The 26,078-nt window shown below is 39.1% G+C and overlaps 2 protein-coding genes across 2 annotated transcripts in view; both read right to left on the bottom strand.

Annotated features, from left to right (window-relative positions):
- Positions 1 to 7,885: 7,885 nt before the first annotated feature.
- On the bottom strand, positions 7,886 to 10,948 carry LOC127570548 (caveolae-associated protein 4-like). The gene is made up of 2 exons (XM_052016206.1): positions 10,535 to 10,948; positions 7,886 to 8,515 (listed from the first exon to the last, which is right to left on the bottom strand). The coding sequence occupies exons 1-2, from the start codon at positions 10,946 to 10,948 to the stop codon at positions 7,886 to 7,888; spliced, it is 1,044 nt and encodes a 347-aa protein (XP_051872166.1).
- A 5,885-nt stretch (positions 10,949 to 16,833) lies between these two features.
- LOC127570638 (tomoregulin-1-like) overlaps positions 16,834 to 26,078 on the bottom strand; it is a 168,520-nt gene continuing 159,275 nt past the window's right edge. The window contains exons 9-10 of the mRNA XM_052016380.1: positions 19,278 to 19,436; positions 16,834 to 17,966 (exon numbers count right to left, since the gene is read on the bottom strand). Of these exons, the coding sequence (XP_051872340.1) occupies positions 17,876 to 17,966; positions 19,278 to 19,436 (250 nt within the window). The 3' untranslated portion in view covers positions 16,834 to 17,875. The remainder of the gene's footprint in view (positions 17,967 to 19,277; positions 19,437 to 26,078) is intronic.

Raw genomic sequence — 26,078 nt, 5'->3', positions numbered from 1 at the left:
AGTCCTCAGCAGAGGCCTCACCTTTTGTACCCTCTTGCCTGCACCTCATTAAGTTCTGCGGTCTCTTTTGTCTTGAAGTAACACCACTTGAACAAGATGTAGCTTCTTCCTGACAGTAATGTTGCCGATTTTTCATAATAGGTCTGCAGTTTCCTCTCAGCACAGAACATGCAAAGCCATGCATCCTCATCGGTTCACAGCCTTATTGCTTAATTTAGCAGGTGCAAACCTAATCACTTCTTTCTTAGAAGCAGTGCTTCCCATTTCAGCCTCTGCATTAGTTTCAAGCTGCCAAATCAATGTGACTAGATCTGAAAAATTTGAAGAACTTATTTAGTGCATCTGCCATTTCTGATCATTGCATTGCAACTCAATTTCTGCTTTACCTACTCTCTAAATTTCCATCTGTTAATTCACTTCTTAGACTCTATGCTGACGATGCATAAGATGTATCTTCGTAAGGCAGACACATTACAGATGTATTCTTATTGATTTGACAACTTATGATCAATGCATAAGTAATTAGTTCTATGCTTGGCTAAAGAAACAATAAAGAGCAGGATTGATATAGGTGTTCAGAATTGTAACAGTCACACTGAGCAACAACTGTCCATGAAATCATTAAAATCACTCACAACAATCTTAGCTGTTGAACCAATCAGTGATGTCTTTTATTTCAGGGTTTTTTGAATATTGACCTATGATTGAGCAGGTTCTTATCAAAAATTTGTAATAATATTGATCAGTTGTAAGTGATATGGCAAATTAAAAAGTGTGGCATCTATCATTAAGGGAACTGAAATGTAGAAACCTTATCAACAGCTAAGCTGACTAATATCTGATGCACTGGGTGTTTTTAAACTGTTCATAAGAAATAATCATGCAGATAAAAAAAATAAAATCACAGTACCATAGAACTGTTAGAGAAGGATGCCATTAGTCCACCAAGTCTATTCCAACAACCATTCCATTGGTCCCTAGTGCCCACTTTTTTGCCATAGTCCTGCGAATTTTCTCTCAAGTGCTCATCCAATTCCCTCTTGATGGATCTAACTAAGTAAGCACCTACCTTACAGGCAGGGATTCTCTGATCCATTTCCAGAACTGTATGTGCTGCAATGGTCAACATGGATGCCGTTACTGGTTACTGTGAGGAATGTAGTAATGAGTTATGCCTTCATTCAAGTTTTGATTAATTATTCTTTGCACACTTTTTTAAAAGGCAACTAAATATTTGGAGGAATGCAACCACATAACCAGAAGCATTCTATTAATATGACTGTTCACGTACGTACTGTCACATTAGGTAGGATATGATGTGTCTGAGTAAAGGTATGTACCTATAAATAGAACTAAATAGATATATGTTGTCTTAAATAGCAAACACCTTTGATATTCCAATTGTATTTATACACATTATCATCATACAATATATAGATTAAACTTGTTTAAGCATTTCACTGAACTATTGTAACTGTAAAAAAATTAATGCATAATAGTACATTTGAAGTTAATTACAATATTTTATTACCAACCATAAGATTTTAAATAAATTACTTATACATAAAAGTGAATCAATTATAGCTCCAAGAAGGGTCCTTAAAATATGAATGTCCATTTGGAGGAAAGTTGTGGTTGTCAGAATGAATGTTCTTCCAGTGACACCATGCTTCACTTGTAAGGCTCTAAATACAGGATGGTCTAAATTTATTTGAGCTGGTATGTCACATGGGATTAAATTACGGTCATTTGAGTGCTCAAAATGGCACAAGGCAGTCTTTACTTTTCATCTCTGTTATTTATTTCTTGCCCTTTCAATCTTACCATTTGGTTATGTTAAAGCACCAAAAGTTTAGTGCGTACCAAATCATTTCAAAATATTTTTACTCAGTAGTATATTCTGATTAAATGTTAAAGACTAATATTGTATTAACCACATGCCAATTAGTATCGTACACTAATTCCACAATCTTTTGGAAAAATCAAGGAATGTTTTTGTACAAATGAATGAATCTTCACTTAGGATCTTGTGATGGTTAAGGGATAAATATGCAAATAAGCTGTCTTATGAGGAAAGGTTGAGTGAGCTAAGGCTTTTCTCTTTGGAGCAACACAGGATGAGAGGCGACTTGATAGAGGTGTTCAAGATTATGAGGGGCATAGATAGAGTGGAAAGCACCTTTTCCCCAGGGTGGCATAGCCAATACCAGAGGACATCTGTTTAAGGTCAGAGGAGGAACATTCGGGGAGAAGTCAGAGGTAGGTTCTTTACACAGAGAGTGGTGGGTGCCTAGAATGTACTGGCAGGGGTGCTTGTAGAGGCTGATACAATAGGGACATTTAAAAGGCTCTTAGATAGGCACATGAAAGTAAGAAAAATGGAGGGTCATGGGCTGTGCAGGAGGGAAAGGTTAGACTGATCATGGAGGAGGTGTTCATATAGTTCGGCACAACGTCGTGAGCCAAAGGTCCCATACTGTGCTGTACTGTGTTCTATATTCTATGTTCTAACCTGATTCTCCAAACCTTTCTGAGTAACACAAGAGATTCAATGCTGAATTTAAGGCTAACAATTGATAATGAATTAATAACACAAAGAAAAAGGAAGTGTAGTGTAGGTGAATTCAATGTCAAATCGTGTAGAGAGAGTGAAAGAGTGAGAGAGAGAGAGAGAGAGAGAGAGAGAGAGAGAGAGAGAGAGAGAGAGAGAGAAAGGAACATACGAGTTAAACTTTTGTGCCAGAGAGGCTTACAAGCAGTAATTAACATTTAACAGATTAATTTAAACTTAAACTGACTTGATACTTTACTATAGTGAGTTTGGTACCATAGCCGCACAGAGGATTTCCACTGTTCTACATATTTCAATGGAGCGCTAGACAGTGAGACGTGGTTTTCAGAGACTTAATTTATCTAATCTCTAATTTATAATATTCACTTAATGATTGAGACATCAGAGACCAAGGAAAGATGATGTGCTACTGAAATTAGAATAACCATTCATAAGATCGCAGCATCTTCCCACCTCCAGCCCCACACTCTACCTTAATCCCTTGAGAAATTTCCTGTCATCTGGTTTGAAGCCACCTCTTGACCATGGAGACACAAGAGAGACTGCAGATGCTGGAAATGCTGTTGGAACTCAGTGGGTCAGGCAGCATCTATGGAGGGAAATGAACAGTCGACGTTTCGGGCCAAGACCCTTCATCGGGACACATAAAGGGTCTCGACCTAAAATGTTGACTGTTCATTTCCCTCCATAGATGCTGCCTGACCTGCTGAGTTCCTCCAGCATTTCGTGTGTGTTGCTCTTGATTGTGGTCAGTTTGTGAAATAGCAATATAAAATCAATGTATTAGGGTTCATAGTAGTCAGCTTTGTTCTGTTTCTTACTTTAGTGTGAGCAGCACTTGCTATGTCAATGTGAATTGCATGTCCCTAGCCGCCCTTGAGAAGGTAATGATAAGCCATTTTCATGAACCACTGTGGTCCTTGCAATAAAGGTGTTTTCACAATGAGGGAGGAAATTCCAGGGTTTTTATTCTGGTGATGATAAAGGAATCGTGACCTATTTATAAATCATGATGGATTGTGACTTGTTGTGCAGCTTGAGGTGATGCTCCCATACATTTGCTACCTTGTCCTTCTCGGTGCTGGAGGTAGTGAGGTTGGAAGGTGCTATCAGAGAAGCCTTGGAAAGTACTTACTGCAGCCATGGCTTTATGGTAGTGGACTGAATGCTTAGGGGATGGATGGGGTACCTATCAAATACATTGTTTTGCCCTGAACAGAGTCAAGCTTTGTGAATATTTTTGAGACTGAATATATTCCAAGGAAGAGGAAAGTTCTCCCTCACACACTTCATCCGTGCTTTGCATTTGGCAGCAAGGCAATGAAAGTCACTCAGCACAGAAAACCTTGCTTCTGACTTGGTCTTGTGGCCACATTTTTTTATATTGCTGGACAATGATGACCCCAGCATAGAATGCGTTGAAACTTATTAATGGTAACAGTATTTAATGTCAAAGGGACTTCCTCATGTTTGGGATGGACATCACCTGTCTCTTACCACTTACCAAACCACATTCAAATGAAGACCAGGCCTCACTCTTTTAAGGGGCATGGATTGCTTCAGTATCTCAGAAGCTGTGAATGGAACTGAATGGCATGATGAAGGGCAGATCATTAATTCTATTAATGCAATAAATAAGACAGTTGTAAGCAAAAGCCTCAAAAGCATTGAAGGCCAACAAATTTTACGTCTTATTTTCTTTATTGAATTAATGTACACAAATTACAACCAATGGCGAAATAATTAGTTTGACCACCAAGTACTGATAGCTTGAAGGAGATAAGGGAATTAAGTTTATTCTTCCAAATAACCAATTAATTTTGACTTTCAATCACATCAATGGAAATAATAATTATAACTAAAAGTGATAAAATATTTTATAAAGGCAACATTATTTCACATTGCAATAACAGATAGACAAGTAAAAATGTATAGGGAAAGTTTATTAAGCACTGTTAACAAAGGAAATTTGCATCTGTCAAGTATTAGTCATCTCCAGTTCACATCAGATTTTTAAGTCTCCAGATATTATTCGCCTATCTACTTGATAACATACAAAATCATGTCTTCATGATAGTTCCCTGACTCATATTTAACTTTGGAATTATGTTTCCTGTGGCAGACTCAGTTTCAAGGCCGGTGCTAACACATATAAGTTAACCAGAGTCCACAGTAAGCGTGACTGCAGAACTTGTGGAAGCTACCACCTCTTTGATTTCCTTGGTTTTGATATCTTGGTGTTAATGACTGAAACGATACATTAACTGGTATGTGAGGGAGTCATCCAATATTTATTCAATGGGAAACCAATTACATCTATATGGAACATTGCACAAGAGAATATATGAGGTTCAATCAACCATGATTTGGACACTCTATCTTTCAATTCGAGAATGAGTTTAAAAAAAACAAATGTGCACAGAGAAACACAAACTGGACTACCTGCAGTAAGTTAATTTTACTGTCCCTCCCAAATGAAAATCTATATCTATACTTCAAAAATTCATTTATTCCTTCCTTTTCTTTCTTCATTAGAACTGACATGCCTTAAATTTCACCCTTTATTTGTTACATTGCCTTCATCTTTGATGTTTTTCAGTGAAGATATCTCACTTTCTTTTCTCATTTTCCTTTCACCTCTACCATTCATCTTGTGATTTCTCCTCTATTGCGTTAATAGGTTTTTAACAAGTTTTCCTTTTCTTTTGCAACAATATTCTGTCTCCTGTCCTTCATTCTCAGGGCCTTGAATCAATTCTTGAATTGAATGCAGGTACAAAAATAATATTTAAAAGACACTTGGGCAAGTACATGGACAGGAAAGGCTTAGAGGGATATGGACCAAATGAGGGCAAATAGGACTAGCTTAGATGGGCATCTTGATCAGCATAGATGAGTTGCGCCAAAGGGGCTGTTTCCCTATGACTCTATTACCCTATGACTCTATGACTCCGAAATGCATAACCATGCTGTTTGTAACCAATATTGTGACAATTACAAATACTGTGCTTTAGTAATACTGTTCACCCAGATTGTAAACATTGTTTCTACATGAACTGTTAGGAATAATCTTGGGCCAGGTAAGCATAAATTATGATTTTGTACCACCTACACTAAGGCAAATTTATTTTTAATTGAAATAATTACAAGCACAATGAGGTACAGACAGACCAGGCAACTTAAAAAGAATACACTAGATTTTTAATCTTATCCTTCAGGGACTGTCCACTGTTCATCACATCATGATGAGAACCGTGCATAAAATTTGCTACCACTGCTTAATAGCATGAATATTTAGTTGCTTCAATAGCAGACGATTGATGAATGAAATTAATTGTAACATTGGCCAGGTTTTGGGTATAATATACAACAGAGCCATTGTTATTGATTATGGAGTGGTAAAACACAAGTTCATACTTGAAGTATATTAGTATTGAATGATTTCTCTGAGGCACACTTTAGAAGGCATTTCCTACAAGGAGAGAAGTAATCAGAGTGCACATATATCACAGAGAAAACTTGGATTGAATTGTATTCTTGTTCTTTATTTAGCTGGTGAATTCTGAAAGGTGTGGGTTAGCCAGAGAATAGAATAACAAATAAGACTTAAAGACAGGGCGGTGGAACTTAAAAGGAAGACAGAATGAGGAATCTGAACTAATATGATTAATCTTTCCTGTCTTCTTTAAACCAAAAGTTGAAGAACACATGTATTTGAGCATCACCGTTGGACAGGGGCAAATGGCCAGGATTCCTGCTCCTGTTTACTATCCAGTGACTCCCGCTGGAAAATCTGCTTCTGGACAATGAGTGTGGTCAGAGTTGGCCTCATTGTGACATCCCTCTCAATGGGCAACTAGTCTGCCAACATTCAAAACACAAGCTCATGTGCTTGGCTGTAATTTCAGAGGGCTTCCAGCGCCCTTGGAACAATGGCTCAGCGTTAGTCACCATCTCCAGGAGGAGAGAAGGCGGAAGAAAGCTGATAAATGAATGCAGGCACTTGTCAGCTGTTCCTAGGTTCAAACAAATGTATACATTAAGGTGACTCTCAAAATCATAGATTAACTTTTAATTGCAGGGGGCAATAGTGGATGAATCTGCTCAGACTAAAAGTAGGTTACTCACTTGAATGTCCATGCCCAACTGGATGACTTACACTTCTAACAAATATCATTGGAATTCCCGCCTCTCTCTCCACACCTCAACCCCACCCCACCACCCCCCCCCCCCCCAGCCCAAAGCTAAACAGGTAACTCTGATGCCTGCAGTCACCAGTTAGTATTTTGCACATGCACATCAAAGACAACATAAAAACTACACAGAGAATATTAAACTAAATCGTACTATTTTACATGTACTGTGACACTTCTAATTCAGTTTTAAAACTAACTAATGCTACCACTGTGATTATGTAGGGTACACACTTCAAAAACATGCTCAGTTTAGCTAAATGCTTGCATTTTAAAAAGAGTATTTGTAAAATACCCCCAAATAAAACATGAACTTGAATTGTTTTCATTCTATTTATGCAACCTTTGGGTTTTGAAATATATCTATATGGTAGTAATATATTTCTAAACCATGCAGTAATTTGATTACTAAGTACATAGCATCTTCCCTGTGGGATGGAATATGATGAATGGTGACAAATTTCATAGAATAATTCTACATTTATACGCTATAATTTCCCCAATACCCAACCCCTGATCATTTTACTTCTCGTTTTCAGTCCTGAGCATTGATTACTCGGTGTTTCGATTACCATAAATAAGAGGCAAGCGAGACTTTCTTTAAATATCTTCTTGTAACTGCATGGCATGTGACGACAAAATGATCCATATAACACTATGTATCAGTAGCTGAGAGACGACAAGAATTAAAGCTGCATTACTTAATAGTCCTATTCAAAAAGAAATACAAGATTAATTGATGCTGCCCTTCTAATAGAGTCCACTCTTGGAAATTAAAAAACTTCCCAAATTTTAGTTATTTTTTAGATAGTAAACTTCCTGTCAATCCCTCATAATTCCACTGGACCCACTTCTACAACTATTCAGGAAAAAAAATGCGGAAGACTGATCCACGGTCATCTAAAGTCCGATCAACCTGCTAGCAGGATGCACGTGAGAGGACTGACAAATCGTACGTGACAGCGATGCTTCATCAAAAAAATGGCCAAATTAATTAAAGAATCTAAATAATTAAACCAGTAAAGTTTGAATGGAAGCACAAGATCATTTCCTGGATGTATTACCATCACAAGTGTGGCAAGTTCTACCACTATTAAGTAGCGCAGCTTTAAGTCTGTGCTTAACTGAACTCAGGACTCCGCTTCCCCTCTGCCACTGCAGATAGTGCTTCTTCACCTTTTGCTTCCATTGTTACAACGACCGTTTCTGTATTGGCGACATGTGGACCCGTGCTTGGGAGACCGTCTTCACTAACCTCAGGAGGTGCTGGTGCGTTAACATCTGCTGCTGCTTCTGTACCAGTGACCTCGCCTTTGGAACTCTCTCCCACACTTTTGACAGCAACCTCTTGCCCTTCTGCCCCGCTTCTTTCATTTTTCTTTTTTATATTCATATGGAAAGGTTTTGAATCGACAATGGACTTTTTGATTCTCTCTCCTGAAATCCTTATCTTCTCTCTCTGGTCTGGGGAGACTATTGTTGCACTCAGCCGGTTCATCCGCTTCCCTAAGTTTTGTTTGGTTTTTTGCATGTTTTCTTTTGAGAAAACTTTCTTGATATCGTCCACTCGCTTCATGCCTGATTTCTTGAGACGCGTGGCTGCAGTTTCTTCATGATAAACAAACTCTTCGTCAGAGGAGAGGTCAGGTGGTGGTGTGGCTGCTGTTGAAGTGTGCTCCTCAGTTGCAGCCGCACTCCCTTCGTTAGGAAGTTTTTTATACGTTACGGAGGAAGGCATTTCATTTTCTTCCTGTGAAAGCACAAAACAGTTTTTATTCTGGATTTCTACCTCACAATATATTGGATTTTCTTTGTGAAGACTGCAGATCACTTCCTGCTTAGACAGCTAACATTTCTTTTCAGTTGTATCCATCCACACAATTGAACTCTGACATATCCAGGCAAATTCATTTTATACCAGCTTCTCAGTGGAAACAATAAATCTCTTCTGTGGCTCCATGGTTGCATGCAAACACTGTCAGTCTCCTTTAAGCTGTCTGTTGTCCCACAATTCACTTGCTTCATAAAAGCTAAGTTATGATCAAGTTTTTGATTTGAAAAATAGAATAATCCTCAAAGGTACTAACATTACATTCCAGCAGGCCATTGCTCAAATACTTCCACTTTTTCATATGTATTAATGTCATGTATATTAATGTTTAGTAGATAGAAGAATTTCCCAAAAGTATTTGATACTGATATCTGATGGTTTAATTTAAGGGCCCCAAAATTACTGAGCAAAGACAGAATTGCTTTAGTTATATAAAGTTCTTTAATGTTATATAAAAATGGAAGAAAGGGTGCGGCACAACCACATATCAAGTAAATAGGAACAGAAGATGCTGGGAATACTCAGCAGGTCAGGCCGTATCAGTGGGAAGAGAAACAGAGTCAGAACTGAAGGGTCTTCGACTTGAAACATTGACATTGTTTCTCTTTCCACAGATGCGGTCTGACTTGCTGAGTATTTACAGCATTTTCTGTTTTTGTTTTAGAATTCCAGCATCTGCGTTTCTTGTTGATCTTCAAGTAAATTGGACACTGATTAAGTTTTTGTTAATTCCCACGTGTGTTTTTGTATGTGTATTCAAATGATTCTCCACAAGTCCTCACACTGTAGCTCAGAAGCCTTGTCCAATAAATAATCAACAAGAACAGATGACAAATAATCCAATAAATTTGATCACTACATTGTACTGAATTAGTTGAGCCATGGCGAGTTCATTATATTTGGTCTGTGCCCAGGAGTAACAGAGGGAAAAATCAGAGATGCCTCATGTTTTTCCACAGAGTGAGCCCTGAAGAAGCCAAACATGCACAGCTATTAAATGAGGTCAGGATTAGACTTATGTGTCAAATTCATCATCATCATTGCATTTGAATAGCCTGCTAATAATAACATAATACTACGTAAACTGGCACAACAAATGCTACTTTGAAAAAAGGTCTTCTTCTGGGGAGGGATAAATTGAATTTGAATATTAACAACTTTTGAAAAATTGAATTACACAAGCAGAGTTATTGCATGACTAGTAATCATTCCCTATTCTTGTTTTAAGATGTAATACAGGACATTAATTGTCAGCTGTTACAATAGATAGGAGGTCATTGATTCTAATATTAAGTGAAGTACTAGAGTCTTCCATTACTGCAAGACTCTGGCATCCATTTGAAAGATAAAGTATGCAATGTTTTAGAACAATTATCTCACCAGTAGATATATAAAGACGTTAAAATTCAACTTTGTGAAGCATCTTCACGTTTCTATGTATAAACTTTACTGACTGTCTTTTCAAAAATAACTCTATGATGTGAGGCGGAAGGAAGGCCAAATATGGAGTATTGGTCTCTGCATATTGTTTTTCATGTGGACAGCAAATAGTCGCTGTTGCACAGCCATTAACCTTCAATACAGATGGCATTAGGCCGACTGGTTTATTAATACTACCCACACGGCCAAATGAATTTTCCATCTGTTACTCATCTCTGGTGATTTATTGTTTCAGTAATTTTATTTAAAGGGTATTAATGCACAAAAGGGGAAATGTTTTCTTGGGGATTGTGCAGATTATACAGCATCTAACAGATGCCCTGACTTAAAATTCTGCTGAATACCTTAGCAATACCCTGCTGGATAAACTTCAACACCGAATATTAGCTTGGTAGCAGCTGTGACTTGTTCCACACGTCATGCTTTCAACACTAAGTATAGAATCTTAAATTCTTCAAACTAGTAAGAGCTAAAGTGACCACTTCAAAAGGAACTTACCTGGAAAATGACCACACGGAATTTATTCCTTTTGAGCAGCTCACGGTGATTTCCTTCAACCTTTTTGACCTGAGCATTGGTTTTATCCAGTCGCTGTCTCACATCTTTAACATTGGCGTTGATTTTTTGGGTTTTCTCCAGCAACTTTGCAACTGTGTTATCTGTGGTCAAATGAGCCTTATTAAGTTTTGCAACATCGAGTTGTATCTCTTTAACGGTGTTTTCTATTTCCAGTTGCTGTAGCTCCATTTTCCGTTGAGTCTCATTAACACTATCAACAATCCCCGCCACTTTCTCTAGGAGATTAAAAATGGTTAATGGGTCAAGTGGAGCAACATTTCCTTCACCTGCAGCAGTGGTAGATATGTCAAAAGCAAGGTTGCTAGAATCTGAATACACTCGTTCCTCAGCCATGCTTGTGCTGGTTCAGAGAACTGTCCTCCTATGTCTAATTTAAAACATGAACGTTGTGTGAGGCTGAGCTAGAGGATCTCCAACCAATGCTGTGTTCCACTTGGTGCTGGCAGTGAGACATCAACCAGCCATTCTCATAGATGACCCGAGACTAAAAGGGCAGTGTGACTCCACCTACCTTTGAAAGCCACCCATGTATTACGGCTGTCATGTATCCATCTTGAATTATTTGCATACTTGGGTGCGTGAAGGCAAATTCTAATCCTGAGTGTGGAAAATACCTTTGACTCCCACACTGCTGATCGAACAGCTGTAAAATCTGAAATCTTATCTTCCAGCTCCTTTAACTGCCTCTTTATTTTGGTCATTACTATATGGAACAAGGTGTTGTTAGGCAAAGTTTTAACAAACACAGATATACCCACATAAGAAATCAAAATGGTTATTTTAATAATTCACTAACATAATCCTTTCCATATCATGTTTTCATGGTTTTTAAGCTGAATTTTTATTGGTTTGCTAACTTTGCTGTAAATAACCTCACCGTGTTTTGTTTTGGAGATGGAGACAATGGAGTTGAGAAGAATTTACTAAAATTATCTTAAAGCAACTCCCTGCCCACTGATGCTTTTCCAAAATCCTTGATTCAACTTTTCTAGAAGAACCTAATGGAATTGATGACATAAAGGACTATTGATGGTTTATAAAAACAAATAATGAGATACCTAGCGTCCCCTGTATGTGGATCTTTTCTAATATCCATTATATCCTCTTCTACTGGCTCACCTGGCTGTGATTCAAATTTGCTGACAATAACTACACATTTACACCTGTTTAGAAAGTATAACTTTTAGTATGAGGCTGCTTGGAAATAATTTGAATTACAGACCACACTAGGAAACAAAATGTAGACTTTATAGAATTTAAAGTTAATTCTGGAAAACATGATATTCTTGGAAAGCAAGCTTTCTTCATCTAGAAACAAATGGTCTTTACAGGGGTGGGGAGGGGAACCATTCTGCAGTGTGGTTTCAGCTTGGATCAGGATCTAAAGATACAATAAAACTACTTCTCATCCATTTTTATCACTATCAGTGAAATTAAATAGATGTGCTGTTGAAAATGTTATGGAAATTTATAGAGATTCAATTATTTCCAGTTCCCATACACCCTGAAGGCAGTGACTGATGTCTTAATGTGTTTCCATAGCACTGCCAACCATTCAATTGTTCACACAAGGGATTAAGCATCACATCAGGCAGGTTATTTGGCCAAGAGATGGAACGCAGTCGAGTCATTTCCAGTACTCAGTACATTCGAATGTGTCATTATGAGGCATATTATCCCAGATTTATATCATAATCAATGTGAAAAAAACAGGACAAGATGGTCTCCAATGGAATATCTGTTTGCATGATGGTTCAGTATTCAGGAAAATAATTTTGCCATGATATTTTAGAATTGGAGCAAAACTGGGTTGATAAAGAAGTGCCACTGAATTTCTTCCACCTATATATTTGGGATAGGGAGGAGTAACCACCAAAGTTGTGCTCCTGACCCTGATTCACCTCTGGTGCAAATAGCATAAGCACAGAGCGGCTGATGTTTCTCCTGACTAGATTGTCCAGAATCAGCTGTCACAGCCTCCAAATAAGGGGTTGGTCATTCAGTGCTTAAATGAGAAGAAATTTTCTTATCTGGTTGTTGAGGCGCAGTTATCAACTATGTTCAAGACAGAGATGGATACATTTTGGATACTTAGGAATTCAGGGGATATGGAGCTAATGCAGGAAAGTGGCATTGAGATAAAAGATCACAATCTTATTGAATGTCTGAGCAGGTATAAGGGGCCAACTCCTGCTTCTCTTTCATATGTTCTGAGGTGATACATTGGCTGAAGCTCAGCTGCTATAAACTACTAAGGATAAAGTAGAATTGTGTTCAAAATCAGGATGAATATGAAGAGTACAGTTAACTGAAACTATTAATCATTTGAATGTTATGAACAAAGGACACTCTCAGCATTGCACTGGTACCTTGCTTAGCATGCAGAACGTGATCCCAGAACCAAGAGTGCCAATGGAATCAGTGCTGAAAGGGGTCATTATAGTATGAGAACAAGAGATATGCATCATTGACAGCCCTGATGTGAACCCCTGCCCTCCCCACTGCTATGCTGGGAACCTAGGTGTCAGGAACTTGACCCGAATCCAGCAATGGATTGTCCCACAGCTTCTTGTGGGTTGGGGTGAGTGCTGCAGCCACTTAACACTGAGCTGAAGGGCTCAGGTATGCACCTTGGCCAACAAGGTGGGTGTGGGCCATTGCTGGGGACTGGCAGTGGTTGCTCCATGTGTTGACAGATCACCCAGATCCTACAGTCTCCCTCATCACCTCCTGTTAGTGTGCTGGAAGCTGTCATCTACCCTCTTCTTGTTTGCCTGTGTAGCTCTTCCCAGCTCAGGTAGTTCTCCATTGGTAATAAGCTCAATGGTAAAGGGGGAAGCGATGGTGAAGGGGGGAGAGGGGATGCAACAGCAGCTTCCAGCACATCAAACAAAAGTGATGAGAGAGAGCACAGGACCTGGGTGGTTTGTCAGCACATGGAGAAGTGACTGCCAGTCCCCAGCAATGGTGTGCACTCACTGTGCCAGCCAGGGTGAGGCTATCAACCCTACATCGTAGTGCCAAGCTCAACACAGCACGCCCCCTCAATGCTGTATGCACAACACCAGGCATTGCAGCCAGCCCTCCACAATGAGCCACAGGACTATTCACTGCCATGGGAGCTTCAATGGAAGGCAGGGATTCACATCATGTTTATGGCAAAACTGGGTCATTTTAAAATAAAGTGGGCCACGTATCTGTGAGTGTTTGCACTGGAACATCAAGAATGCAATTATGAATCAGCGCTCTAAACAGCAGTGTGAAGTGGTGTACCCCACTGTACACTGTAATTCCAAACTATTTCCTTTCCTGTTCTACATGAAACCTCTTTCTTCGTAATGCTCTTTGGATGCAGGTTTGTGTTTTGTGAAACTCTCGGTGTTGCTGATAGGTCATCACAAAAATGCGTTTGCAGCATTACACATAATCTTTTTGTTCGGTAATGCTCGGTTTTATATTTTGTGAATAAATAACATTGATGTATTGTTTGCAACACAAGTAAATCGCAGAAATGTGCAACTAAAGATTGGATCAGACAGCTAGCTTTTTCAGCACTATGCAATTGAGAGTCGATTTAACCTGGAGCACATTGTACATTGATGACCATTTCTGGGTTGAATCAGGCAAATTGGAAAATTTGACAAGATGTTCCGGATGTTTTCAGGAATCATTGTGACCCCAATGTAATTACCATGTCAGGGCCACATGATATTTCCATTAGGAACATTGCAGGTAATCTTGGTCCACATTGTCCTGGAACTGCACTGGAATACCTCCTCACCCCAACAACCTTGGTCTCCTGAGTGACCTCCTAATCTACTGTCCCCTAACCTTGAGATTCTTCTCCCACCCACACACATCCTGATGCTGTCCTTTGACTCCAGTCTCACCCCTTCAACCAAGATGCCAGGCTCCCTGATCCTCCTCTCCCCCAAATGCTCAACAGATCTCCCCTTCTTCACCTCCAAGTGTCATGATGATTTGCTCCCCATCCCTACCACTGTGCTGGAATGCTCCCTGCCCTTACCATTACACATGTTGAATTGGGACCCCTTCCCAACTACACATTCTCCAGTATTGAACCCCTTCCCCACCATACGTTCTGATCTTAATTCCCCTTCCCACTTTTGCAACATTTTAAAGACATTTGGACAGGTACATGGATAGGAAAGGTTTAGAGGGATATGGGCCAAATGCAGGCAAATGGGACTACTCAGGGGACTAGCTCTGGAGGGCACCTTGGTCAGCGTGGACAAGTTGGGCCAAAGGGCCTGTTTCTGTACGATAGTTTATAACTCTATGACAGTCTGGACCTAATTCCCCCTCTATAGTGCACATTCCAGTCTCAATCATCTTCTCACTGCACAGTCTACTCTTAATCTTCTCTCCCCACCACATGCCCCAATGTTAATTCCCTCTCCCTACCGCATAGCCCAATATTAATCCCCCTCCCTACTGCAGCTTCCTGTTTTAATCCTCTCTTTCCACCTCATATTCCGGTTTTAATCTCGCTTCTTAATACATGTTCTGGTTTTAATCTCCCTTCTCCACTGCACATTCCCTCCTTAATTGCCTTTCCCCACCACACTTTCCAGTGTTATCCCCCACTAACTACCACATGCTGCTATGATCTCTACCCCAACATGTAATACTGGTAGTATCCCTTTCCTTCACAAAAACAAAATTCCAGTGAATTCTGTACCTTCCTGAGCACAAGAAGACTGTGCCATCAATGCTGGCAAAATGATCCCAAGACAAACTTGGTCATAGACCAAATTGAGGCTGTGACAAACCCAAACCCAGTCTTGGGAGAGGAGCACCAGGTGACTACAACGTTAGGCCTCAGCCACAACTGTACAGTGATGCAGTGGGACAGCCACCAAAACAGACATTGTTCCACAACATCAATGCCTTTCCAATGCATGAGAAAGGATGCACTGTAATCTCCAGGCAGTGTTCTTTTTGACTTGACTTGCAGAAGTATAATTCAAGCAAGGAAACATGTAATTGTGGGGCACAAAATGCATCTAAATATTATACATTATTCCATGACCCTGTTGTCATAGTTTTGTCCTTTATGTTTCAGAAATGCGATAGAAGGATAACAAAGCTAAGATCATCACAAATTATTAAACTATCTACAAGGGTAAATTAATGCCCATTCTGGACTTCAGAGTAAAAATCCACTGCCACGTCTAGCTGTAAATGCACATTTTACGTGAGTGTCAGAAATAAATGTAATAAACAAGAGGATGTAATGCTTGCTTTCACTACATCACAACATCAGGATGTTCCAAAACACGTTCTACCTAATAAAATTCATTTGCAGTGAGTGATTCTTGTAATAAAGGAAGTGGAGCACTCATTGTGTGCACAACAAAATCCCACAAACAACAATTAAATAAATGTCAAGTTAATCTATTTTAGTGAAGTTGGCTTTAGATAAATACTGTCCAGGACATTATAGAGAACTCTCCTACTCTTCTTCAAATAGTATAATGGCATACTATGTATGTACCTGAGAGGGCAGAGCCTACCATCAATTTAACAACTTATTTGGAAGATGATGTTAGACACTCTAACAGTGCTGCACTCCCTGATACCTGCATCAAATTATCAGTCTAAATTGTGCATTCAGGTCTCCAGAGTGCTACTTGATCACACAACCTTCTGCCTTGGAGGCAAGTGCTCTCACTGATAATAATTTACAGTGCTTTTAAAATACTTGTCAGTTTCAGTGTTATGGAGCAAGAAAAGTGTAAGGCATGGTTTACTGTTGACAAGTTAAGAAAATAATTCATTATTATATTTTGTTGGATTATCTCTAATTCTGGTCCTTCAGCTTTATATTTCATTGATATACATTCAAAATAACTACCAGACATCATGATCCAGGATTTAAAGGGATTTTAGAATAAAATAAAGCTTATTATCACTCCATGAAATATTATTCAAAAGACAAGGAAGATAATCACTGCAATACCTAGATTTGAAAGTAAACTAGAACAATTTCACTCAGTTAAGTTGCAGCATTATATTTGAAAATTGATAATCTGATAAGAAGCTGAAAGAAGAACGATTGTGTAAAATAATCCTTACAGATTTTTGTCAGATCAGCTGAGAACTGAATTACGAAATGAGATGGCACAATTTTCTCTTTGCAGTGATCAAAATTATATTGTGTTCTGGAATATAGTGATAGCTGTTTTCAAGACATCCTACACCCTGTCAGTGGAGTTGATGAACCACGAAAGTTAGTCAAGCCACAATCCCTGTTACACAGACCCAGTAGGTGACACTGTTGTGATTTTAGTACCATTTTCAAAGTAATTTCAAGTACAGCACATTTTAATAATTACAGTGTATTTTATCACAGTGTGATAGTGACAAATAACAATGTATTTAACTTTTAAAACAATCTGAATCTCAGTGAATACACCAAATGATCAACCTAAAGTCTTGTTCTACAAAGAGAAATCAATTTCTTGTGTGGCACACACCACATGCACCACCGGTTACATTTATGTGATACTAAATTTACACCAAGGGGAGCCAAATATAGCTGTAGTGTCAGAGTTATTAGAATGGTGGTGCTCAGATGTCCACCACATACTCAATCCAAACAGCTTTGAATTTTAATCTAATCACAGTACACAGTTCCACAAATCATGCAAATAGTGTTTGAAAAGGCATCATTTCCTAATAATTTCAAAAAAAAAACCCTTCATTTCTTGTAAGGAAAGTCAGTTGTAAACATTTTCCCTTTTCTTTTATAGTCTTTTCTGTAGCATGTTCAGGTGATCCTTTTTTTGAACCTGTTCAGGTATTTTTCTGCCTTCTGAGTGTCATCTATAATTTCATCATGAACATCATGGCAAGTTATTACACAAACATATGTTACTGGCATAAAGAGCAAATTCTGCTCATAGAGTACAAAAAATGTTCCTTTCATTAGTATATTATTTTGATTCCCTCATTTTCACTTTTTTTTTCTGTTTGAAATTTTTCTAGAAATCAAGAACCCTTCCTACTGAAGGGACAGCCCAATTATTAGTTACAATTAGACTGCTTAACTTGTTTACCACAAATGGCAGCATCCTGGTCGTACTACCAGACACAGTAATCCATATGCTGGCAAAGGTCCAGAAAACCAAGGCCTCTGAAACAAAAATCTCTTCTTCTCAGTAAAGAAAAATCATTTGTAATTCAGCAACGAGAGAGACATGATAAATGAAGAAAAAGAGTATAAAGTGATTTAAACTAGACCATCCTTGATGAAGTGGTGCAGTCCGCATTAAAATGTCCTAGGTTTTGTTTCTGCCGGCGACCTCGGTTATTTTTTGGACATTTCCTGCAAAACAAACAACAAAAATAATCAGAGCTCCATCAGTGTTGTTTTCTTCTGAGAGATTTTTGCACCTAGTCACAAGAACATCAAACATTTCACATCCAGGTGCAGCACTGCTAGCTATGGATTAAGAGTCTCCGCTATGTGCCTACGATGTGCTGCCTTTCTGTACCAATGTAACATTTCCCATTCCTCAACCATTCACACTGGTAGCTCCTCTCAGAAAATCAGTTTAAGGAAAAATTAAGCCTAGCTTAATGCCCACATTCATTGGATTGATCTTTCAGTCTTAGTTCACATGGGACCTATGCAGCCAGAAAATAGAGACCTTTGTGCAGTCCAGTCCAGCTGGGTTCAGTTCTGGATCTTCTGCACGTGAGTATAATATCCTATCCTCCTGTGTTAAGTGCTTCTGCTCAGGTAAGTGCCTCAATTAACTATGGTGTGAGGTGTAAAAAAAACGTGGTATGAGGTTCTTTCTAATCCTTGGAGGTCTAAGGTAGTTTGAAGACTTGTACTGCAGAGCCAAATTAGCACACTAAGCAGCTGGATTAGTACATCACTTTGCAAAGGACATATTATACCAAATGCAATTCTTCATGTACAATTTGAACTGCACAATCCAGTAAAGGAACAATTAAGGACTGGTGCTTCTCAAGTGAGAGGAGAGAAAAAACACAAGTAAATCTAATGGGCTGTTTCCATGCACACCTAAGTGACTGTCTGGCATAAATTACACACACCTGTATGCCTATGGATTGCACATATAGTGAAATCTGTGTAATTTACAATAATGAGGGGGCTCTGATGTAAGATGGAAACAGAAAATTATCTCTAGCTCACAATATGCAACAATACAAAGGAATAAGAAGGTAGGACAGATATAACAAAAGAAATATTGCTGGTGAATTTTAATTTGCTCCTCTTAAAAACAAGGTGAAGGAAGGGAGCATCTTGGCAGTATTTTAGATACTCAGCACCATCCGGATTCCATTTTCTGGTGGGTCTGTAAATAATTAAAAACTCTGTGCACTGTTTTGAAACAGAAAGCTTGTTAGCTCCTTCACCATTGTCGGATGTTGAGTGTATTTTTGCAGTAAAAGGAGACAAAGCTGCAGCACATGCAAGATTGCTCCGGCTGCCTTGCTGACTTCATGCCACCGACGTCATGGGCATTTTGAGGAGATGGGGTGAAAGACTCCATCTTCCCCTATGCAGCACAGATAAATGAGGTACAGCAATGAAGAGGAATGCAACAAATATTTTTTATTAATTCCCGTACCTTTCCTTTGCTGGACAATGTAAATCACTTACCTTGTTATACACATCACCACGGCGACTATTATAGCAATCTGCACAGCTCCAATTATTGCTGCAATTAAGACATAGTGAAGTTTTTGCCCGCTTGGAACCACATATAGGATACTGAAGTCTCTGTTTTCACAGTGCTGTCCAACATATCCAGAGTCACAGCTGCAAAAGCAAAACAAGCGGGTAATACAATGGCAGCAAAATGTACAATTCCCAACACGCATTTAGGATTTCAGTTAACTTCCCTCCATTTCTGGTTTTCCTGCCTCTAGTTGACAGGTTGTATTCCAGTTCCACAGGCACCACCTGCCCTCCAGCATCTCATTAAAGTCATTATCCTTCATGTGTGAGTCTGCAAGGAGAGGGATTATGACCAGAGAATGACACAAATGAGCTTGACCCTGTTCTCACTTGACAGTCACACATCCCATACCAGTTATGGGGCAGCGACCAGAGCCTAGGTTAATCTTTCCTCTCCTTGCATAAATATTCAAGATCAATAGTGCATAACTGCTGCTCTGACACAGATTACAACTGAACAGAGGACACCTGAACCTACGGCCTCTGGTTTACACTAAATAGTGAATCTGTCTACTGATTCATCATCTAAAGGAGAGGGTAAATTCTGAGTAAAATCATGAATATTATTTTTAAGTTCACTTTTTGCCACATTCTATCTATGACTTTTATAAACAAAAATTGTCTATAAATTATGATAGATTGCTGCAGGTAAGACGACTGCAATTTCCCTGAAACAGTTATTAATTCTCTTCACTGCACAGCATGCATTTTGTTTTATTTAAGCAGGATCTTTAATTGCAGTCATTCAAAGTACTCATGATTTTACAATGCTTTAACCAGGCTCTGATCTTTAAGTGGTGTTGTTGCAGAAGGCAGATTTTATTGTCAACAGATAAACAAAAAGGAGCTAAACTGAATAACAGTGGAAGAAGGCTGCAGCTGGGATTGCAATGCATTGTTAACCTATGCCATGTGACTCAGAGCATGATGCATGCAAACTGTGCAATGGGATCAGCAATAATGTCAACATAATTTCGATAACCAGCCATACTTATGGCACTGCTGTTGTTCTTAGTACTTATCCTTAAAGTCTGGTTTTGTAAGTTGATAACACCAGTTCAAGCCAATTATAACATTATGGAAGAATGATGTTTTGACCATATAGCAAATGACACAGTTTGGACTTTGCTGGAAGCCATAAAATTATAGAAATGTATGAGACAGAAGGATACCATTTGTGTCCATAATTGCCCAAAATGGATTATTTCCACTTTCCCAGTTCCTGGTCTGGACGTTCTAAGGTTCCAAGGGCTTTAATGTTATTGATCAAACTGCCACATTGGATTTTGTCAAAAGTCTTGCTAAATTCCACACGCAGTATATCATATGAGCTGCTTCTGACACTGCTGTTACTTGCTCAAAAATACAAATAGATAGTCAGATAAGACCGTATCTCAAAAATCCATGCTGATTTTTCTTGTTTAATCTGATACTCACTAAATGTTGAATTATGCCACCCTCTTAATACTTATTTTTCTTGCAACTTGCCACCATCATATTTGATCATTGGCAACTGTGGGCTTCCTATTTTCTGATTTGTCCCTGGATGCCTTGTGGCTGGAGAACAGAGAAGTCATCCCAGCCAAGTATTTTTTTAAAGGGTGAGAGCAAAATGTTGATGTTCACAGGTACTTTGGAGTCCTTGTGCAGAAGTCACTGAAAACCAACATGCAGGGAATTAGGAAGGTAAATGGTATGCTGGCATTTATTGCTGGAGGATTTGAGTAAAGATGTCTTTCTACAATTATACATAGGACCCCTAAATTAAGGAAGGATATATGAACAATGGCCCATTTTATGGATTATTCATTGTAAAAGAACTGTTAGTAGAATATTATAACAAAGGATCATGGGTTTCATGAAATCTGCAATCGTTTAATATAACATATTACTATTTTGTCCCCATAGCATATGATGATCTAAATTTGTCAAAATTCATTATTGCATTTCCTGTGTAGGATGCTAACTTAATAAAAATGGTACATGGTTCTTCTCCTTTGATACAAAGTATGTCATTTTTCAAATTCTTTTTAATTAAGCTGGACATTTTAATTATCAATTTCACTTTGATATACATGAATGCAAGTGATTTGTTACAACGTTATTTAACCACTTAATAACTTTTCTCAAAGTAAATCCTATAGACTGAGTTCAGTAAATTTGTTTGAATGTGTAGCAATATCCTACAGTATTATTCAGGAGCAGGGTTGCAAAGAGAGCCATCACTTTCACCAGTTACTCAGATAATTTAACTAATGCTGGCATTTCAGGGATTAGGTTTATAGCGTTGGAGTCATGGAGTTGTACAGCCTAGAAAAAAGCCCTTCGGCCCACTGCGTCCATGCTGACCATCATGCCTAGCTATATTAATCCCACTTGCTGGCATTAATTCCATATCCTGCTATGCCTTACTCATTTAAGTACCTGTCCCAAATGCCACTTAAAGGTTATTACTGTTTCTGCCTCCACCACATCCTCTTGCAGCTCATTCCAGATACACACTACTCTTTGTATGAAAATGTTAACCCTTAGGTCCCCTCTAAACCTCCTCCCTCTCACCTTAAACTATCTAATTTATGCTATCACTTTATCATTCTCTGGTTTACTGATTACTTTCTGAATTTCATATTCAGCTCAGCTCATTGCAAAAATATTTCACAAGATAATTCTGAAAAAAATTGCTCTAGCAAAATACCATATTGAATTTTGAGATGAACTTGAAATTCTCAGGTAAATGTTTAAGCAGAAACTTGTGATGAATTAAGGTTTATATCAATGGTTCAGTGGGTAGGTCTGGTTTTTGAGCTGAAATATTGTGGATTTAAGCTTCACTGAGGCATTGAATGTCTAACAATGGGAAGGCTGCATTGCAATGCTAAACAAAACTAAGACCTTAATTATTTGCTTGATTGAGTGTAAAAATACCAGAGTCATATATCTTTATCCCATTTTCCTGCATTCATTCTCTTGCCTGCTATGTCATGGTGTATAAAAATTTAACTAAATACTCTTAAATGTTATGAGAGTACCTACCTCCACCACCCCCTGATGCAGTACATTGCAAATTTCAGCCATCCTCTGAGAGAAAAAATTCTTCCTCAAATCCCCTCCAGATCTTCCACCTACTTACCTTAAACTTCTGATTATAGACACCTCTGGTCAGGGGAAATGTTTCTCATTATCTACCCTATTGATGCTCCTCATCATTTTGTATACCTCAATCAGGTTCCGCTGCAGCCTCCTCCATTCCAAGGAAAACAAACTTCACCTTTCCAGGGTCTCCTGATATCTTAAATGCTCCATACCAAGCAGCAACCTGCTGAATCTCCTCTGCATCCTTGCCAGTGCAATCACATCCTTCCTTTTGTGTAACAAATGCATTGTTCAGAGTTTCCTTCTAAAATCCTGGAACATATTCCTTCCTTTATGAACATGATCACAAACAAATTATTATGCCATTCATTTGATGCTTGTGACACCTTATGTGAAAATTAAGTACAATGTTTGCCTGCAAAGCAGTATCTAAACTTCAATAGGCATTGGTCACAAACAGACTTGAGGTGATCTGTGGATGTGATATGACCCTCTCGGCCTGCAACCCAATGTTATCCTCCCACGGTAATTCAAACAGATGACCAGGAACAGGGCAAATGATTGTTGCTAATTCTTGGGAATTCTGCAATGGCAGGTGGGAGAATGAACAAGATGACTGTGTAATTTTAGGGTCTGTATAAATGCAACTTCTTTCTTTCATTATAGAACTTGAGGATGAAAATTCTGAACTTGTCACTAACAATAAACGTAAGAACATAAGAAATAGATGCAGTATAGGTCATTCAGCCCTTCATGTCTACTTTGCCATTCAATAAGATCGTGCTTGATCTTCATCTCTGTGCCACTTTCCTGTACCAACTTCATACCCTGTCATTCCCTTGACATCAAAGACATCTATCAATTTCTGTCTCAAATATACTCAGTGACTGAGCCTCTCAAGCCCTCGCTAATGAATTCCAAAGATTCACTACTCTCTGGGGGAAAAAGCATTTTTCTCATCTCTGTACTGAATGGCTGACCTTTAAAGTAAAGGCTGCCCCTTAAAGACAGTGAGCCCTGGTTCCAGACACTCCTGCTAAGGAAAACATAAACTTCACATCTAACCTGTCAGGCCCCTTAAGAATGTTGTACCTATCAATGAGATCTTATTCTTTGAACTCTGGAAACAGACAACATGGCAGCAATGGTGCACCCTGCTACACTAATGAAGGAGAAATTTAAATGGGAATGAAATAGTCAGAATAACTAACTGAAAAGGACAGTGAAAGGGAATTCTTAAAAAAATGAACAGCTACAGCATTGCATTATCACTACATTGCCATATCTGTGCATCCATCAATGCTGGCCTACTGCCTGCAACAAAATTGGCTTTCAGCTTCATTTAAGTGCTTTTGGCAGCAAATAACAAAGGTTGGGTGCTAATTTGAAGAGGTTACACTCTCTCAAAAGCTTTGATATCTCATCGAACATGCTCCTGGAGGGATATGTATCAACTTCCCCTGAAGTGGCAGCACTTTATGCTCTCAGTTGACACATTCTCTGGGTGTTGGAAATCTGAAAACCCTGTTGCAAAACCCACAAACAATACAAATCAGTTGAGAATGTAAATACAGTTTGTGCAATAAATCTATCAGAAAAAGCCCTTGTTGGCAGGAAATTCAAGATCCTGTTGTTTTGAAAACAAAAAAGGAAATACTTTGCGAGTTCAGATACCACCAGTGAAAAGCCATTATTAAAAGAACTAAAACTGGCAATATTAAAATTAGAATATTGTACTAACTTTATGAAAATGCAAGACATAGCAAAGGAAAATAATTTAATTCTGGTCTTCCACTTTTCCAGAAGATGCGGAATATTATTGGTAATATTCTAACAATTTGATATGATAATGTACCCATGATGGAATGCTGAAATTATTTTCCATTGCGTTGGAAGCTATCCAAATTGCACATTAAGTTCTTTCAGTTGAACATCTAAAGAGTGAAAAGGGAAGGTGTGGTGCTGAGTCCACTGTCAAAAAGGATTCTTCAGAAGATGATTCAATTGGCATTCCATCCCATTACATTACCATATCAAATTATTGGAATATTACCAATAATATTCCATAATGTCTGTAAGAATGCACTCAAATATGAAATTTTCTCTAAATAACCAATGTTTAAAGCCATATTTGGTGAAATTCACAAGAAATCAATCATCAGTGGGAACTCAGAATTTATAGAATCATAGGGTTGTTTAGCATAGAGACAGGCCCTTTGGCTCACTGCGTCTATGCCGACCATCATGCCTATCTATACTAATCCCACTTGCCTGCTATATCCTTCTACGCTTGCTCATTTAAGTACCTGTCCAGATGCCTGTTAAATGTTGTTACAGTTCCTGCCTCCACCACCTCCTCTGGCAGCTCATTCCAGACTTCAATCAGGCCAACCTCAAGAGTATGTTACCAAAATACTATCGGCACATCTCCTGCTCCACCAGGGGCGCCAACACCCTTGACCACTGCTATACAACCATCAAAGATGCCTTCCGAGCTACCCCTTGTCCTCACTTTGGGAAATCAGACCACCAGGCTGTCCTCCTTCTCCCTGCATACAAACAGAAACTGAAACAGGAGGATCTGGTACAGAGAGTCGTGCAGTGCTGGTCTGAGGAAGCAGATGAGCTCCTACGTGACTGCTTTGAGACAGTGGACTGGTCCATGTTCAAAGACGCAACTGCCAGCCTTGATGGGTATGCCACCATCATCACAGACTTTATCAGCAAGTGTGTGGAAGACTGTGTACCAAAGAAGACAATACAGGTGTTCCCAAACAGAAAACCATGGATGAACTGGGAGATCCACTCCCTACTGAAGGCGAGGACTGCTGCACATAAACCTGGGGATCCTGATCTGTACAAGAAATCAAGGTATGACCTTCGGAAAGTTATCAGGGATGCCAAGAGGCAACACCGACTCAAAATAGAGTCCCTGACCAGCCGTCAGTTATGGCAGGGCTTACATGCCTTAACAGGCTACAAGACAAAGTCGGGCTGCATAGTTAACAACAGCGCATCCCTTCCTGATGAACTTAATGCATTCTATGTGCATTTTGAACAGAAGGGAAGTGGATTGTCACCATCCACCCTGACAGCCTCCAATGCAGCTGAACCTGTGATCACAGTGGAGGACGTAAGATCAGTCTTCTGGAGAGTGAACACGAGGAAAGCACCTGGCCCAGATGGTGTCCCCGGCTGTGTGCTCAGATCTTGTGCTGATCAGCTGGCAGAAATACTTGCGGACATATTTAACCTTTCCCTGCTTCAATCTCAGGTTCCCACCTGTTTTAAGAAGACCACTATCATCCCGGTACAGAAGAAAAGCAAGGTAACATGCCTCAATGACTATCGACCAGTGGCTCTGACATCCACCATCATGAAGTGCTTTGAGAGGCTGGTCATGGCACGCATCAACTCCAGCCTACCAGACAACCTGGACTCACTGCAATTCACCTATCGCTGAAACAGGTCTACAGAGGATGCCATCTCCCTGGCCCTACGCTCATCTCTGGAGCATCTGGACAGTAAAGACACCTACGTTACACTTTTGTTTGTTGACTACAGCTCTGTCTTCAATACAATAATCCCAAGCAAGCTTGTCACCAAACTCTGAGACCTAGGACTCAACAC

This window comes from Pristis pectinata, chromosome 5, assembly GCF_009764475.1.
Source record: "Pristis pectinata isolate sPriPec2 chromosome 5, sPriPec2.1.pri, whole genome shotgun sequence".
NCBI lineage: Eukaryota > Metazoa > Chordata > Chondrichthyes > Rhinopristiformes > Pristidae > Pristis > Pristis pectinata.
Note: the sequence above shows the minus strand (reverse complement) of the source record. Positions and strands in the feature narration are given on the sequence as shown.